The sequence below is a fragment of the Camelina sativa genome, chromosome 3 (genome assembly GCF_000633955.1).
Source record: "Camelina sativa cultivar DH55 chromosome 3, Cs, whole genome shotgun sequence".
Taxonomy (NCBI): domain Eukaryota; kingdom Viridiplantae; phylum Streptophyta; class Magnoliopsida; order Brassicales; family Brassicaceae; genus Camelina; species Camelina sativa.
The window spans coordinates 3084494-3100698 of record NC_025687.1 but is presented as its reverse complement, the minus strand read 5'-3'; the positions used below and the strand labels follow the sequence as shown (position 1 = coordinate 3100698).

The window sequence follows — 16205 nt, the reverse complement described above, 5'->3', positions numbered from 1 at the left end:
AAGAAGAAGAAAATATATAGAGATGAAGATATGTGAAGTCTGATGTAATTTTCACAGAGCGTTGTTATAATAAGAGGGTTTCTTTCTTTTGTTGCCTTTGCAAAATTGAGATATTTGTGGTGTATTGTGTTTGAAGAATCCACCCAAAGAGTGTCTCGCAAGTATTCGTATTTATGAGTTTGTCAGCAAATCGCTCGTATCTATATCACCAAAAATTATCTAAATTTGAAACTTGTTGATTAATAAAAAAAAATATAAGAAAAAGTTGTTATAATATGTATGATGTAGAAATCACCAAGAACTTAGCTCTGTGATACGCACATGGGGCCTTGAGACAAGATTCCGTGACAAAAATAGGTCGAGTTGATAAGAGAAAATGGAACAAAACATACGTACCAATAATTATCCACTTTGCCCTTTTGTGGTAGTAGCTATATGGGACTTTTCTCAATGCCTAAACACACTTTTTTGAAAACTTACAGAGAAAGAGAGTATATGGTGGAAGATTCTTTAGGATCTTATCGGTGAATGGAGAGAAATAATTGGAGATGTCACTTTCCTTATTTCATATCCTTATCAAAAGTCGACACCTATATGTGAGTCTTATGTTTTTTGCTAGCATCGTTGTTATGCGGGTAGAAAAAAGTGTTTTATTTTTTTTTTGTTTGGTTGTGTTCATGCATGTGGCTAGGATTAGGCCAATGTTTTATAATTGGCATGCGAAAGTAAAGAGAGCAATTAATGAAAAACTAAAAATCATGATATTAAGGAGCGATGATGGGAGTTCAAAAGTTGAAATCTCTAGATTTTTTTAGAAAGTATATACAATTGCTACAAATAAAGGATTTTTTTGAACTTTGATCAAATTTAAAAGACGTGAGGAATTAGGAAAATCTAATTATATTCAAGTGGAAACAAGTTTAGAATATCAACTATTTTATCTTTTTTTTTGGTCTTATCTTTAAATGATGTTTTAAAAATTGGCATTTCCAACTTCATACAGTAGCTAGTAGTATTGTCACAGAATCTTTGTTGTCGAAGTTGTTCAATTATGATTAGCCATTATTATAATAAATAGAAAGATTTATGTCTTTCAGTAAGTTGCAAGATTTGTGAAACCATCAATAAATAGAAAGCAACAACACACAGTAGTGCTCTCTATAGAAGTTTGTCACAAACGAAGGCCGTCATCCAATCATACATCCCAAGAGACGGATCTTTCTGGCTTCGTAGTCATCGACTCGACTAGTTTGTGGGCTATCCCTTTCTTTGCTTCAAAGTTTCCTTTTTTTTTTTTGTCCTTTGCTTTGTTACGCTAAACTTTTTCTCCGGCATACCCTTAAAATTAAAAGATGTTTAAGGAAAAAGTAAGACAATGAGTTTTATGATAGAAATTAATTATTTAGTCTTCGACATAAAACAGGTCAACCAAAAAGAACAGTGAGTAAGAATTGGGAAGAAAAGTAGAATGATTAGTTTTGCATGTAGGGGCTTGGCCTAAATCGAAGGATGAATTGTATGACGATATTGATTGATTGAAATTAGCTTCTTCTGTGGGTGGTATGTTATCCATATAAATATAATTAATGACTTGTATAGTTTTAGCTATTTTCTTTGTTTAATAGTTAAAAAAACTTAAAATAAAGCAATATACAATATTTCATTCTTGTATCACCACACCAAATAGAAAAGAAAAAAAAAAGCGATTTATTTACTAATTTTTAAAATTAAGAAATATAGTTTTCAGCAAGATAATATAATTAAATTTTTATTTCATAAAAATAAAAATAAAAAATCTGTTCGTAGTAATAGTAAAAAAACAAAATACTGTTGTAAAACGCTTAGTGGACTACGTACGGACCGGCCCATATATTGTCCTTATGTCCTTGGCCTTACGGCCCATGTACTATCGGCCCATCGGCCGATGGCCTTCTCGGCAATGCCCTAGTCTTACGTCGGTCTTAGCTTTGGCCTTGTATTGTACTATATATAAACATGTAAACCTCGAGTTTGATCAATAAGAATAACAAGAGCTTTATCCCTAAACTCTATATTCATAACACGTTATCAGCACGATAGACTCCTACCACCTAAAAACCCTAAAACCCTAAGGCAGCCGCCGCTTTCATCCTTCTCTTCCAAAACCCTAAACCGTTCTTCTTCTTCTTCTCCTCCGAGATCTACCTCTATTATCTCGAAGTTCTTTTGTTGATTCACGAGCATCCTTAGCTCGTGATCAAGTTACATACAAACTTGATCGAGGTTCGTGGTACGCGGATCGGGGGTGAGTTTCAAGTACGTGCGGTACAAGGAGCTGTTCGTGGGAAGCAGTTCGTGGTTCGTGGAAGCTGTTCGAGGTTCGAGGTTCGTGAGATATCTGAGGTCTTTAGCTCCCAGATCAATACCGGTCAGAACCTATTGGTGTTAAGGTAAACAGAATTCGAAACCCTCTTAAAACCCTATAATCGAATTTGAACCTTAAAACTAATGAACCCTAAAACATCCAAGTACACGATCTAACAAAGCTTTAATTTCCTTAAAACCTAAAACTTAAAATCGGTTGTTAGGATTGTTAGATTGATTGAGAATTGCACCATAACTCTATCAAGTTTAAAATCGGATTTGATTGTTTGAAATTGCTTGATTTGTTATGTTGCATAAGAAACTAGAATTGTTTTGTTAAATCATAAGATAGAATTTGTTCAAAGCTGTTCTAGGAAATTTAATAACTTGGATTGTTCATGCATCATGATCATAATCGAATTTGCTTAGGATTGTATAATCGGCTGCATAATTTAATCTTGTGTTCTAGGATTAAATTTTGTTTGTTATTAAAAGTTATGTTAAATTTCTATAAAGCTAAAACAATGAAATTGGAATTAAAATATAATTAAGATAAACTTCTAAATTTAATTTAGTGGTTATCGAAAATCTTAAGAGAAAAAGGAAATCCTATCTAGAATTGTTGCATGCATTAGCATATTTGTTTTTGTTGCTTTGCATGCATGAATTTAAACCATAAAACCATAAAGTGGCAAGCATGTTTCGGTCTCAAATACCGCATGGCCCAAGACATGGTACGGTCTCAAATACCGCATGTCCTATTAATCAAGTGCATGGTTCGATCTTAAATATTGCATGCTAACATTCGGATGTCTACTTCTGTTTATGCAGATGGCAAGCCTTAAGAGCCTAGACTATCCAATACTGAATGCTTCTGGTGATAACTACTTGCTATGGGCAATGAACACCAAGATCAACTTGAAGTCAAAGGACTTGTTCGAATGCATTGAAGAGGATTCCACATGCACGGACAAGCAAAAGAATAAGTGTATCCAGCACATGCATCACCACATTGCTGAGAGTCTCAAAAACCAATACCTATTCATAGAAGATCCTCTCGCCCTTTGGACACAGCTTAAACGCCGTTACGGGCACCAAAAGACGGTGCTCCTTCCAAAGGCCGAGTACGATTGGAAACACCTAAGGATCCAGGATTACAAATCCGTGGATGAGTATAACTCCGAGCTTTTTAGGATTGTCTCGGTCCTTAGGCTGTGCGGTACGGTAGTGACGGAAAAGGAGCTATTGGATAAGACATTGTCTACCTTTAGTCCTAACAATATCGTCCTCCAGCAACAGTACCGACAAACGAAGTTTGCGGACTATGGGGAACTAAATGAGTGTTTACTGCTAGCTGAGCAGAATAACGAACTGTTGCTGATGAATAGTGCCATGAGACCTCCCGGTACAGCCCCATTACCGGAAGCACACAAAGTTGATTTGGGACAGGATAGTGCTGCAGTGCCTAACGAGCTTAGAGAGCCTAGAGAGACCAACTACGTCCACAGAGAAAGACACTATGGTCGTGGCCGTGGTGGCAGAGGACGTAGCGGTCGTGGAGGCCAAGCCGGCCGCGGACGTGGTAATAAGGGCCGCGGGCCGTTTAAGCCACAAACCAAGGCAAAATCGGTTTGTCACCGATGTGGTATGTCAAACCACTGGGCAAAGAACTGCAGGACTCCCAAACACCTTATTGATGCATACCAAGAAATCTTGAAGAAAAATCCAGAAGCTAATCTTGTGCATCTTGATGATGAAGGAGACTTCGATCATGAGAATAATGACCTGCTAGAGACTTCCGATTGTTTCAAAGATGATGAATAAATTTTCGGTTTTATTTTTGGTTTAATTCTATGCTTTTATTTATTTTATGTATTGGATGATTGATTTGGTTTAAATTTAAGAATTTTATTTTATTTGCCTTATTACATTACAACACAAAATGTTGTTTTATATAGAAATGGATGAGGACATGAGTGAGCTTGTGGTGGACAGTGGATCCAGCCACACCATATTGAAAGATAAAAGATATTTTATCAACCTCACCATGAAAAATGCCAATGTTAGTACAATCGCGGGTATAGCAAATTTAATAGATGGCTACGGCCAGGCTCACATTTTGTTGCCTAAAGGCACACACATTGAACTAAGTGATGCCCTGTACTCACCCAGCTCTAAGAGAAACTTATTGAGCTTTAGAGATATAAGACAAAATGGTTATCATGTTGAAACCAAGGGTGAAGGAACTAAAGAGTTCCTATACATTACAGAAAATGTAAATGGACAAAAGAAGGTCCTAGAAGCTATACCTGCACTAGCCACTGGTCTATACCATGCTAGAATTAACATGATAGAAGCTAACATGGCAAAGCACAGAATATTCAACGAACAGTTCACTCTATGGCATGACCGGCTAGGCCATCCGGGTTCGAACATGATGCGTAAACTAATTAAGAGTTCGAATGGGCACAACCTTATAGAAAGGAAAGTTATCCCTAAAAATCTCACGTGTGTAGCATGTGCACAAGGGAAACTTATAATACGGCCTTCACCAGCCAAAGTCCATAAAGAGACTTTAAATTTTCTGGAAAGGATACAAGGTGATATATGTGGACCAATACACCCATCTTGTGGGACATTTCGATATTTTATGGTGATGATAGATGCATCAACCAGATGGTCACACGTTTGCTTGTTATCCACAAGAAACCTAGCATATGCTAGAATGTTAGCTCAAATTATAAGGTTAAGAGCACATTTTCCAGATTTTTCACTTAAGACTATACGTCTAGATAATGCTGGTGAATTCACATCCCAAGCGTTTAATGATTTCTGTATGTCCATGGGGGTGAGTGTGGAACATCCCGTGGCACATGTCCATACACAAAACGGATTAGCTGAATCCTTCATTAAACGAATACAATTAATAGCTCGACCATTGTTAATGAGATCGAAGCTTCCTGTGTCGGCTTGGGGACACGCAGTATTACATGCAGCAGAACTCATACGCATCAGGCCATCTAGTGAACACAAATATTCACCATCCCAACTATTAACGGGTCATGAGCCAAACTTGTCCCATCTAAAGATATTCGGTTGTGCCGTTTATGTACTGATTGCTCCACCACAGAGGACTAAGATGGGACCTCAAAGGAGGATGGGAATATACGTTGGATATGAATCTCCCACCATCATAAAGTACCTTGAGCCAACCACAAGAGATTTATTTAAGGCCAGGTACGCGGACTGTCAATTCGTTGAGTCCGAATTCCCTGTAATGGGTGGTGAGATTAGCAAGCTGGTCAAAGAACTTACTTGGAATCAAACATCCTTAAATTGGCAAGATCCTCGAACTCTAGCATGTGATGCAGAGGTTCAAAAGATTATACATTTGCAAAAGCTAGCTAATCAATTGCCAGATTCCTTTGTTGACCCAAATAGAATAACAAAATCGTACATACCAGCTTGCAATACACCAGTACGTATTGATGTTCAAAAGGAACACAATAATCAAGTTGCTACAGAGTCTAAAGCCCGTTTGAAACGAGGTAGACCATTAGGTTCCAAAGATAAGAACCCTCGGAAGTCTAAAGGTGCAAAACAGACCGAGGTTCAGGGAATTATAGAAAATGCAGACATTGCCGCGGCAAATCCTAAGGAGCCCAATGGAGTTCAGGACGCTGAACTTCAAGGTCCTATAGGTGTTGATAATAATGAAATATCAATCAATTATATAATGTCTGGAATTAAATGGAACCGTAAAGATGTCGACATCGATGATATATTTGCATACAAGGTAGCACTTGACATAAATGAGGATCTAGAACCCACATCCATATTAGAGTGCACTCAAAGCAAAGATTGGCTTAAATGGAAAGAAGCTATTGATGTGGAGTTAAACTCTTTAAAGAAGAGAAGTGTGTTTGGTCCGATCTTAAGGATAACACCTGAAATTAAACCAGTTGGACATAAGTGGGTCTTTGTAAGGAAAAGAAATGAGAAGAATGAAATCGTGAGATACAAAGCACGGCTTGTAGCACAAGGATTCTCTCAAAGACCTGGCATAGATTATGAGGAGACATACTCCCCTGTGATGGATGCAACAACATTTCGGTACCTAATAAGTTTGGCCATCAAAGAAAAACTTGATTTGCGGTTAATGGATGTTGTAACTGCGTACTTATACGGTCCACTGGATAATGAAATCTATATGAGATTACCAGAGGGTATTGAACTTAAAGCAAAGAATGGTTCTCGAGAACAGTACTGCATAAGGCTAGACAAATCGCTTTATGGACTGAAACAGAGTGGTCGAATGTGGTATAATCGCTTAAGTGATTATTTGGCAAAGAAAGGCTACAAGAACGACTCAATCAGTCCATGTATATTTATAAAGAAGTTTGCAAACAAAGGATTTGTGATAATAGCAGTTTATGTGGATGATTTAAACATCCTTGGTACCTCTGGGGAAATCGCCCAAACAGTAGAATACCTCAAGAAGGAATTTGAGATGAAAGACCTAGGCAAGACAAGATTCTGTTTGGGATTGCAACTTGAGTACAGTAATAATGGAATCCTTGTGCATCAAAAGGCATATACTGAAAAAGTACTCAAGAGGTTTAAAATGGACCAAGCTCACCCATTGACTAGCCCAATGGTTGTTAGAAGCTTAGACTTGGATAAAGATCCATTTGGTCCAAAGAAGGCCAATGAAGAAGTTCTTGGACCTGAAGTGCCTTACCTCAGTGCTATAGGAGCGTTAATGTTCTTGGCTAGTCACACTAGACCAGACATATGTTTTGCCGTGAACCTCCTAGCAAGATATAGTTCTTGTCCGACTATAAGGCACTGGAACGGTGTTAAACACGTCCTACGTTACCTGCAAGGGACGGTTGATTTTGGTTTATTTTATACTAACCATAACAAAGATGGTTTAGTTGGTTTTGCTGATGCAGGTTATCTATCCGATCCACACAATGGTAAGTCACAAACAGGTTATGTGTTTACGCACGGTGGTACGGCAATCTCTTGGCGTTCCATGAAACAAACTCTTGTGGCCACATCGTCAAATCACGCGGAGATTCTAGCCATACATGAAGCCAGCCGTGAGTGTGTTTGGTTGCGGTCCATGACACAGCATATTTGGACCGATAGCGGATTGGAGGACAACAAGGAAGCAACCGTAATCTATGAGGACAATACGACTTGCATTGCACAACTCAAGGAAGGTTACATCAAGGGAGATCGGACGAAGCACCTACTGCCGAAATTCTTCTTCACACATGAACTACAAAAGGCCGGAGAAGTGCAAGTGGTGCCAGTACAGTCATGGGACAATTCCGCCGACCTCTTCACCAAATCGCTACCGACTACAACGTTTAGGAAGCTCGCGCATCAGATTGGAATGCAGAGGCTTAGGGACTTGGAGTGATGTTTGGAACAGGGGGAGCAATATGTGCTGTACTCTTTTTCCTTCACCAAGGTTTTGTCCCATTGGGTTTTCCTGGTAAGGTTTTAATGAGACAGCATCCCCTAAGCACATTGCATCGATTCCATCCAACATAGATACGGTCGTCTCGTCCAAGGGGGAGTGTTGTAAAACGGTTAGTGGACTCCGTACGGACCGGGCCATATAATGTCCTTATGTCCTTGGCCTTACGGCCCATGTACTATCGGCCCATCGGCCGATGGCCTTCTCGGCAATGCACTAGTCTTACGTCGGTCTTAGTTTTGACCTTGTATTATACTATATATAAACATGTAAACCTCGAGTTTGATCAATAAAAATAACAAGAGCTTTATCCCTAAACTCTATATTCATAACAAATACTCAAATACTATTGTCCGGAATTGGATAGATTCCTTTCAGACTATTAAATTAAACGAGGAAATTAAAAACACAAAGGCATATTCTTTTATTTTCATTATCTTTTATCATTCAAGTAATAAAACAATTATAATTAGTTCTTATCTCTCTCGCTCTCTCTCGCTCTCTCTCTACACCACAACACGTACACAGACCTTATTCCTCTTTCTTACTCAAGGCTTTGCCTTCCTTGTCATCTTGTTGCCGAATCCGCTTAATCTGCTTTACCCACGAAGAGGTATGCTCACTTCTCTCTCTTATCTCCCTCCTTTTTTTTGTTCTCCTCTCCTCTCTTCTCTTCTCTGATCTTCACTGCTCTGTTTTTGGTGATATTTTTTTATCAGGTTTAATAAAGTTTCGACCTTTACTTGATTTTTAACGACTCTGGATTTGGGGTTTTTATTTTTCGATCCATGGGTTCATATCCGGATGGATTCCCTGGATCCATGGACCAGTTCGATTTCACTAGCGAGTTTGATTTGCCTGCCTCCAACGATACCACCTTAGGTTTAGTTGCTTCCAATGGATTCTATCTAGATGAGCCTTTCTTAAATTTCGCATCCATGGATCCTCCTCCTCCACAGTCTTATCCCCAGAACAACAAAGCTGCATCAGGAGGAGATCTGTTATCATCCCCATCTGATGACGCTGATTTCTCTGATTCTGTTTTGAAGTATATAAGCCAAGTTCTTATGGAGGAGGACATGGAAGAGAAGCCTTGTATGTTTCATGACGCCTTGGCTCTTCAAGCTGCTGAGAAATCTCTTTATGAGGCCCTTGGCGAGAAGTACCCTTCTTCTTCTTCCTCTGCTTCTGTGGACCATCCTGAGAAATTGACTCATGATAGCCCTGACGGTTCTTGTTCAGGTGGTGCCTTTAGTGATTACGCTAGCACCACCACTACTACTTCCTCTGATTCACACTGGAGTGTTGATGGTTTTGAGAATAGATCTTCTTGGTTACAGTCACCTATGCCGAGTAATTTTGTTTTCCAGTCCACTTCTAGGTCCAACAGTGTCACGGTTGGTGGTGTTGGTAATAGGTCAGGTTTTGGCGATGATTTGGTTTCTAATATGTTTAAAGATAGTGAATTGGCTATGCAGTTCAAGAGAGGGGTGGAGGAAGCGAGTAAGTTCCTTCCTAAATCTTCTCAGCTCTTTATCGATGTGGATAGTTACATCCCGAGTAATTCAGGTTCCAAGGAAAATGGTTCTGAGGTTTTTGTTAAGACGGAGAAGAAGGATGAGACAGAACATCATAGCTCTGCTCTTCCCCCAAACAGGTTGACTGGAAAGAAAAGCCATTGGCGTGACGATGATGAGGATTCTGTTGAAGAAAGAAGTAACAAGCAATCAGCTGTTTATGTTGAGGAAAGTGAGCTTTCTGAAATGTTTGATAAGATCTTGTTATGTGGCCCTGGGAAACCTGTATGCATTCTTGACCAGAAGTTTCCAGCAGAGCCTGCCAATGTTGAGACGGCACAGCAAATTGCGGTGCAGTCAAATGGAGCAAAGATTCGTGGGAAGAAATCAACTGCTACTACTAGTCTAAGTAACGATTCAGGGAAGAAAGAAACTGCTGATTTGAGGACTCTTTTGGTGTTATGTGCACAAGCTGTATCAGTGGATGATCGTAGAACCGCCAACGAAATGCTAAGACAGATAAGGGAGCATTCTTCGCCTCTAGGCAACGGGTCAGAGAGATTGGCTCATTATTTTGCAAATAGTCTTGAAGCACGCTTAGCTGGGACAGGTACACAGATATATACTGCTTTATCTTCAAAGAAAACGTCTGCAGCAGACATGTTGAAGGCTTACCAGACATACATGTCCGTCTGTCCGTTCAAAAAAGCTGCTATCATATTTGCTAACCATAGCCTGATGCGCTTCACTGCAAACGCCAGCACGATCCACATAATAGATTTTGGGATATCTTACGGTTTTCAATGGCCTGCGCTGATTCATCGCCTCTCGCTCAGACCTGGTGGTTCGCCTAAGCTTCGGATTACCGGTATAGAGCTTCCTCAACGCGGTTTTAGACCAGCGGAAGGAGTTCAGGAGACTGGTCATCGCTTGGCTCGATACTGTCAGCGACACAATGTTCCGTTTGAGTACAACGCAATTGCTCAGAAATGGGAAACGATCAAAGTTGAAGACTTAAAGCTTCGACAAGGAGAGTTTGTGGCTGTAAACTCTTTGTTCCGTTTCAAGAACCTTCTAGATGAGACCGTTCTGGTGAACAGCCCGAGAGATGCGGTTTTGAAGCTGATAAGAAAAGTAAACCCAAATGTCTTCATCCCTGCGATCCTAAGTGGAAACTACAACGCACCATTCTTTGTCACAAGGTTCAGAGAAGCGTTGTTTCATTACTCGGCTGTGTTTGATATGTGTGACTCGAAGCTAACGAGGGAAGACGAGATGAGGCTGATGTTTGAGAAGGAATTTTATGGGAGAGAGATCATTAATGTTGTGGCTTGTGAAGGAACGGAGAGAGTGGAGAGACCAGAGACGTATAAGCAGTGGCAGGTGAGGTTGATCAGAGCCGGATTTAGACAGCTTCCGCTTGAGAAGGAACTGATGCAAAATCTGAAGTTGAAAATCGATAACGGGTATGATAAAAACTTTGATGTTGATCAAAACAGTAATTGGTTGCTTCAAGGTTGGAAAGGTAGGATCGTGTATGCTTCATCTATTTGGGTTCCTTCGTCTTCATAGGTGTTGTTTCTTGCGTCCTAAGCGACTGAGGGTTTTATGTAGGGCTTTTTCTGTTGATAGTCTCTCGCCAAGACGAGTAAGATTAAGTTCAGAGTTAGGTTCTTGGACACTAGGGTATTGTTGTATGCTTGTGACATAGCGTGTTTGTAAGAGTATAACATATGATATGAGATGTAGCGTGTTCTTGGACACTCACTGCATGATCTTTTGCTATACAGTATATGTTCATGTAATCTTTTGTTGCATAAATAATGAAATGTTACATTTTTTTCAATGTCTTGTTTATAAAAATTCTATTGGCTCGCAGAGTGTGACATGTCCTACAGTATGACTTACTACTATATATATACCAAAGAACAAAAACTCAACGAAAAGTAGATAATTATGTAAGTACAATATAATCAGAAATAATGCAAACTTTGAAACCTGGAAAGTGGAAACTCCAATGAATCAATAGTATATGACATGATTTTTAGTTAAAGTTTTATAATTATTGACATGAATTTTAAGAAAAGTTTTATAGTTATTTGCTTGAACAAGAACAACAAAAATAATTGATCTAATGAACTTTTCCTCACTACTATTTCCAATAAATTTTTGTAACGCTAAAAAAGTTTAATTTGGAGACAGAAAAAAGGGGATAATAAATGAGATCAAACGTGACACCCACTTCAATTTCGAGTTTTTCTGACATGATATTGTATAATGTATTTTTATTTTATTTTTCATGTACGAGTTTACAATATTGAATGGTGAGAATCTCAGAAATATATGTCAGAATGACATTGTGAATGAGAGAGATCAGATCTGGAGGAGTCCTTTCTCCTGTTCATTGTGTATTTTATTATCGTGTTTCTATCTAATAATTACAATCAAATCGCTTAAGTATTCATCAGCAACTTTTAAAATGAATTCGTACTGGTCAGATAATCAACTCCACCTATCAGGAACCTTTATTAATCTTGCTCTCCAAGTTTTCGCATATGAAACTTTTTTGTTCTTTCTTTTTGTCAACTTGAAACTTTTGGAATCAAAATAATAAATAAATATATCTATATATATATATATATATCTTTTATGTGAAACACTTTTGACTTTACATCAAAAATAATAATATTTATGAAACAGGAGTTGATCAAGTACATATGGGCAATAAACATTTAAAATATAAACCATCTAATGCAGTCGGAATTTGCAACTAATTAGAAATTAGTTTTTTTTCAGAAGTTGCTATCATGTATAATTGCAAACGAGAAATTAAAAATACATCAGTTCTATGATTTACGTAATAATATAAACTAATGGTTTGCGTATACCATTTGTACGGTTTGACCGCAGCTAGTAAAAAGAAATAATATCTATCATAGTCCAAATAATTAAGAATATTACTTTAACTAGTTTTTAAAAACACTAGACAAAAATTTAAAAATCAGAAATACACAATTTGATTACATAAAAGAAATATAAAGATCCTAATTCGTCGACATATATTCAACTTTCGAAATATTGTCAACAAATACTTTCTTAATGCACTACAAAAACATAGAAATAAGTTATTTTAAGTTTTGCAGTTTCACAAACAACATATGGATCATATAAGAGTATCGTTAGTCGGTCTAACATATGGATTATAACAAATTAATGTGGGGATTAGGAGACAATCACTACTATAAAAAGAATAGATTCCTCGACCACACTAGTCAATAAAATGGCAACTTTTTTTGCGATTAACATGACGATCACTACTACATACTGTAATTAGTAAATTAAAAACAAATGGGCCCAACAAGCCCACGAATGAGAAACACTAATAAATGACAAGTCAAAAGCACCTCCTCGGACGAATCGCAAGACTGGTCTTGTCCCCCTTTTGAGTTTCCCGGGAAACTTCCTCCTCTCTAAATCTCTCTACAGTTTCTCAATTTCTTGCTTCTGCTCTCACGCATAGCAATCATACCCAATCCTATTTGCATATTACTACTACTCACCAACAACAATACATGTCCCATAAAGTTTTATCCTTTTTTTAACTTCATGATCTAAAAAAAAATAAAGTTGACGCCTTTTTCTTGCCTTCTTCTACTTTTCCCCATCTTATTCTTCTTCTTCTTCAGATGTAAGCAATGTTGTTTCCGGTTTCTCCTCATCCTTTGCTAAATCTTTTGTAAAGTTCTGTGCTTTTTTTTTGGTATTCTTCTATTTGTGAAAGAGGGAAACAAATTCAGTGATTTAGGGTTTTTGAATTCAGAAAACAAAAACAAAAAGTTTCCTTTTTTTAATTTTGGATTTGATGGAATCCAAAAATTACTCAGGGGTGGTCAACGGTTACGAGTGTTACGATGTGAGTTTCTTACCAAATCAGATTCCTGATCTTGGTTTCGGTGTTCCTTCTTCTAGCGATTTCGATCTTCGTATTGATCAATATCACCACCAACAACCTTCCTCGATTTGGGTTCCTCCTTCATCTTCACAAGATGATCAATACTCTCCTCCTGCTGATGAGATTGATTCTGAAAACACCCTTTTGAAATATGTAAACCAGCTTCTCATGGAAGAGAGTATCGCTGAGAATCAATCTATGTTCTACGATTCATTGGCTCTGCGACAGACTGAAGAAATGCTGCAGCAAGTGATCAACGACTCCCAAACTCAGCCTCATCTTCCTAACTCTGTTACTACTAGTAGTAGTAGTAGTAGTAATAGTAGTGGTGATTACTGGAACAGTAGTAACAGCAATTCTAGTGTCAGCAATGAAACAGCCGCTAACTCTACTACAGAGACTGAAGTGTTGTATGATAACCATCTTGTTGATTCCGGTGTTGTGTCGGATCCAAGGTCAAGCGTGTTGCAATTCGGACAACCGGCGAACGAGGTTCTTGTCAGGTGTATGTTTAGTGATGCAGATTCTGTTATGCAGTTTAAGAGAGGGCTAGAGGAAGCTAGCAAGTTTCTTCCTAATACTGATCAATGGATCTTTAATCTTGATCCGGAGAAAGAAAGAGTTGTTCCGGTGAAGGAAGAGAAAGATTGGTCCGGTATCTCTAGAACTAGGAAGAGTCATCACGCGCGGGAGGAAGAAGAAGATGATCTAGAGGAAACGAGGAGTAGTAAGCAGTACGCAGTGAATGTGGAAGACGGGAAACTAACAGAAATGTTTGATAAGGTTTTGCTTCTTGATGGCGAATGTGATCCGCAGATTAAAGAAGATGGCGAGAATGGTTCAAACAAGGTACTTCAGGCTAAGAGAGGAACCGGCCGGGGTAAAAAGAAGAGTCAAGCGGTTGATTTCCGCACACTACTAACGCTATGTGCACAGTCCGTTTCAGCAGGGGATAAGATTACAGCAGATGATTTGCTTAGGCAGATAAGGAAACAGAGTTCACCTCTTGGTGATGCATCGCAGAGACTAGCTCATTTCTTTGCTAATGCGCTTGAGGCTCGTCTTCAAGGAAGCTCCGGGAATACGATCCAGAGTTATTACGATTCTATTACCTCCAAGAAACGAATAGCAGCACAGATTCTTAAATCTTACCATGTATTCTTGTCTGCATCTCCGTTTATGACTTTGATATATTTCTTCTCTAACAAGATGATACTTGATGCTGCCAAGGGTGCTTCGGTTCTTCATATAATCGATTTCGGGATCCTTTACGGTTTCCAGTGGCCCATGTTTATACAGCACTTGTCAAATAACAAAACCGGGCTACGGAAGCTACGGATTACGGGCATTGAGCTTCCTCAACACGGGTTTCGTCCAACCGAGAGAATACAGGATACGGGTCGAAGACTTACGGAGTATTGCAAACGGTTTGGTATTCCGTTTGAATACAATGCTATTGCGTCTAAGAACTGGGAAACAATCCGGATAGAGGAGTTCAAGATCCGACCAAACGAGGTTCTTGCGGTTAATACAGTTCTCCGGTTCAAGAACCTCCGAGACGCGACTCCAGGGGAGGAGGATTGTCCGAGGGATGGATTCTTAAAACTAATCAGAGACATGAACCCAAACGTTTTCCTCAGCTCGACGATTAACGGATCTTTCAACGCTCCATTCTTCACCACACGGTTCAAAGAAGCTCTGTTTCACTACTCGGCGCTCTTTGACTTGTTTGGTGCGACTCTGTCGCGAGAAAACCCGGAGAGGATACATTTTGAAGGAGAGTTTTACGGGAGAGAAGTGATGAATGTGATAGCTTGTGAAGGTATAGATAGAGTCGAGAGACCGGAGACTTACAAGCAATGGCAAGTGAGGATGATTAGGGCTGGTTTTAAGCAAAAGCCTGTCAAGGCAGAGCTTGTGGAGTCATTTAGGGAGAAAATGAAGAAATGGGGTTATCATAAAGACTTTGTCCTTGACGAAGATAGTAACTGGTTCTTACAAGGTTGGAAAGGTCGCATCCTCTTCTCTTCTTCTTGTTGGGTCCCTTCTTAGCTTTTGTGTTTTTCTTCTTAAAGACTGTCATGTAGTCCCAAGTTCTGTTTTATTTTTCTTCTGGAGGCAGAGCTTGTGGACTTGTTTTGTGGACTTGATTTTCTTTACTTTTGCTGTATACAGTACGATGACACTCTCTACTACTGTGATTAAAGCTGAACACTTAACAGAGTAATCATTTTCATTACTGGAATATTCCAATGTTGATGATTCTCTGAACAGAGCAAATTGATAGAGCTAAATAAAATTGATACTTTTCCAGAAAGAACAATCCCTCCAGTCACGGAAGATTCAGAAGCGTGTGTTTCGTTATTGCTGGCTTGGATTAAATTTACAATGAGTAGTAGTATTAACTTTGGGTGTCTCCAAAACGTCTACGTTGGAACCACCTGTGGCTCAAGCGGTGGAACTCCATCATCCTCCACAGGCTTCACCGTCACAGACTCCTTCTGGCTCTCCTTCTCCGTCTCTTCAAATCCAGATTTAAACCTGTCGTAATTCGTTGTCTCACCAGACTTAAACGGACGCTCACCCAAAACTTTAGCGAGATCATCCTGATGCAAAACTTCCTTCTCTAGCAAGAGCTCAGCGATCTGAGCCACTTGCTCTTTGTGTTCCTCGATCAGCTCAACAGTTCGCTTGTAAGCTTTGCCAACCCATTCTCGGACCTCTTCGTCTATCATTGCACCGGTTCTGTTGCTGTACGGTTTTGAGAACTCGTCTTCCCGTTGCGGGAACGAAAGCAATCCAATCTTGTCGCTGAATCCGTACACGGCCACTTGCGCGTATGTCATCTTGGTCACCTTCTCAAGATCGTTCTGAGCCCCCGTCGATATTCTTCCTATCAATA

General features: G+C 39.1%; 4 protein-coding genes across 6 annotated transcripts in view; 3 read left to right on the top strand and 1 right to left on the bottom strand.

Annotated features, from left to right (window-relative positions):
- The window catches only part of LOC104778602 (telomere repeat-binding protein 5-like), a 10118-nt gene extending 5951 nt beyond the window's left edge, over positions 1–4167 (top strand). The window contains exons 11-12 of the mRNA XM_019239517.1: positions 3175–3467; positions 3885–4167. Coding sequence (XP_019095062.1) covers positions 3175–3467; positions 3885–4167 — 576 coding nt within the window. The remainder of the gene's footprint in view (positions 1–3174; positions 3468–3884) is intronic.
- LOC104765536 (scarecrow-like protein 14) lies at positions 8305–11197 on the top strand. The gene is made up of 2 exons (XM_010489264.2): positions 8305–8447; positions 8554–11197. The coding sequence occupies exon 2, from the start codon at positions 8623–8625 to the stop codon at positions 10921–10923; it is 2301 nt and encodes a 766-aa protein (XP_010487566.1). The 5' UTR covers positions 8305–8447; positions 8554–8622; the 3' UTR covers positions 10924–11197.
- Positions 12737–15454, top strand: LOC104765505 (scarecrow-like protein 31). Its single transcript, XM_010489230.2, has one exon. It carries the CDS (start codon positions 13214–13216, stop codon positions 15353–15355), a length of 2142 nt encoding a protein of 713 aa, XP_010487532.1. The 5' UTR covers positions 12737–13213; the 3' UTR covers positions 15356–15454.
- Positions 15514–16205, bottom strand: part of LOC104765515 (ATP-dependent zinc metalloprotease FTSH 10, mitochondrial) — a 6168-nt gene continuing 5476 nt past the window's right edge. For 2 of the 3 annotated variants that reach the window (XM_010489239.2, XM_019243335.1), the window contains exon 8: positions 15514–16205. In XM_010489239.2, the coding sequence (XP_010487541.1) occupies positions 15730–16205 (476 nt within the window). In that variant the 3' untranslated portion in view covers positions 15514–15729. The other variant, XM_019243336.1, reaches the window with a different exon arrangement.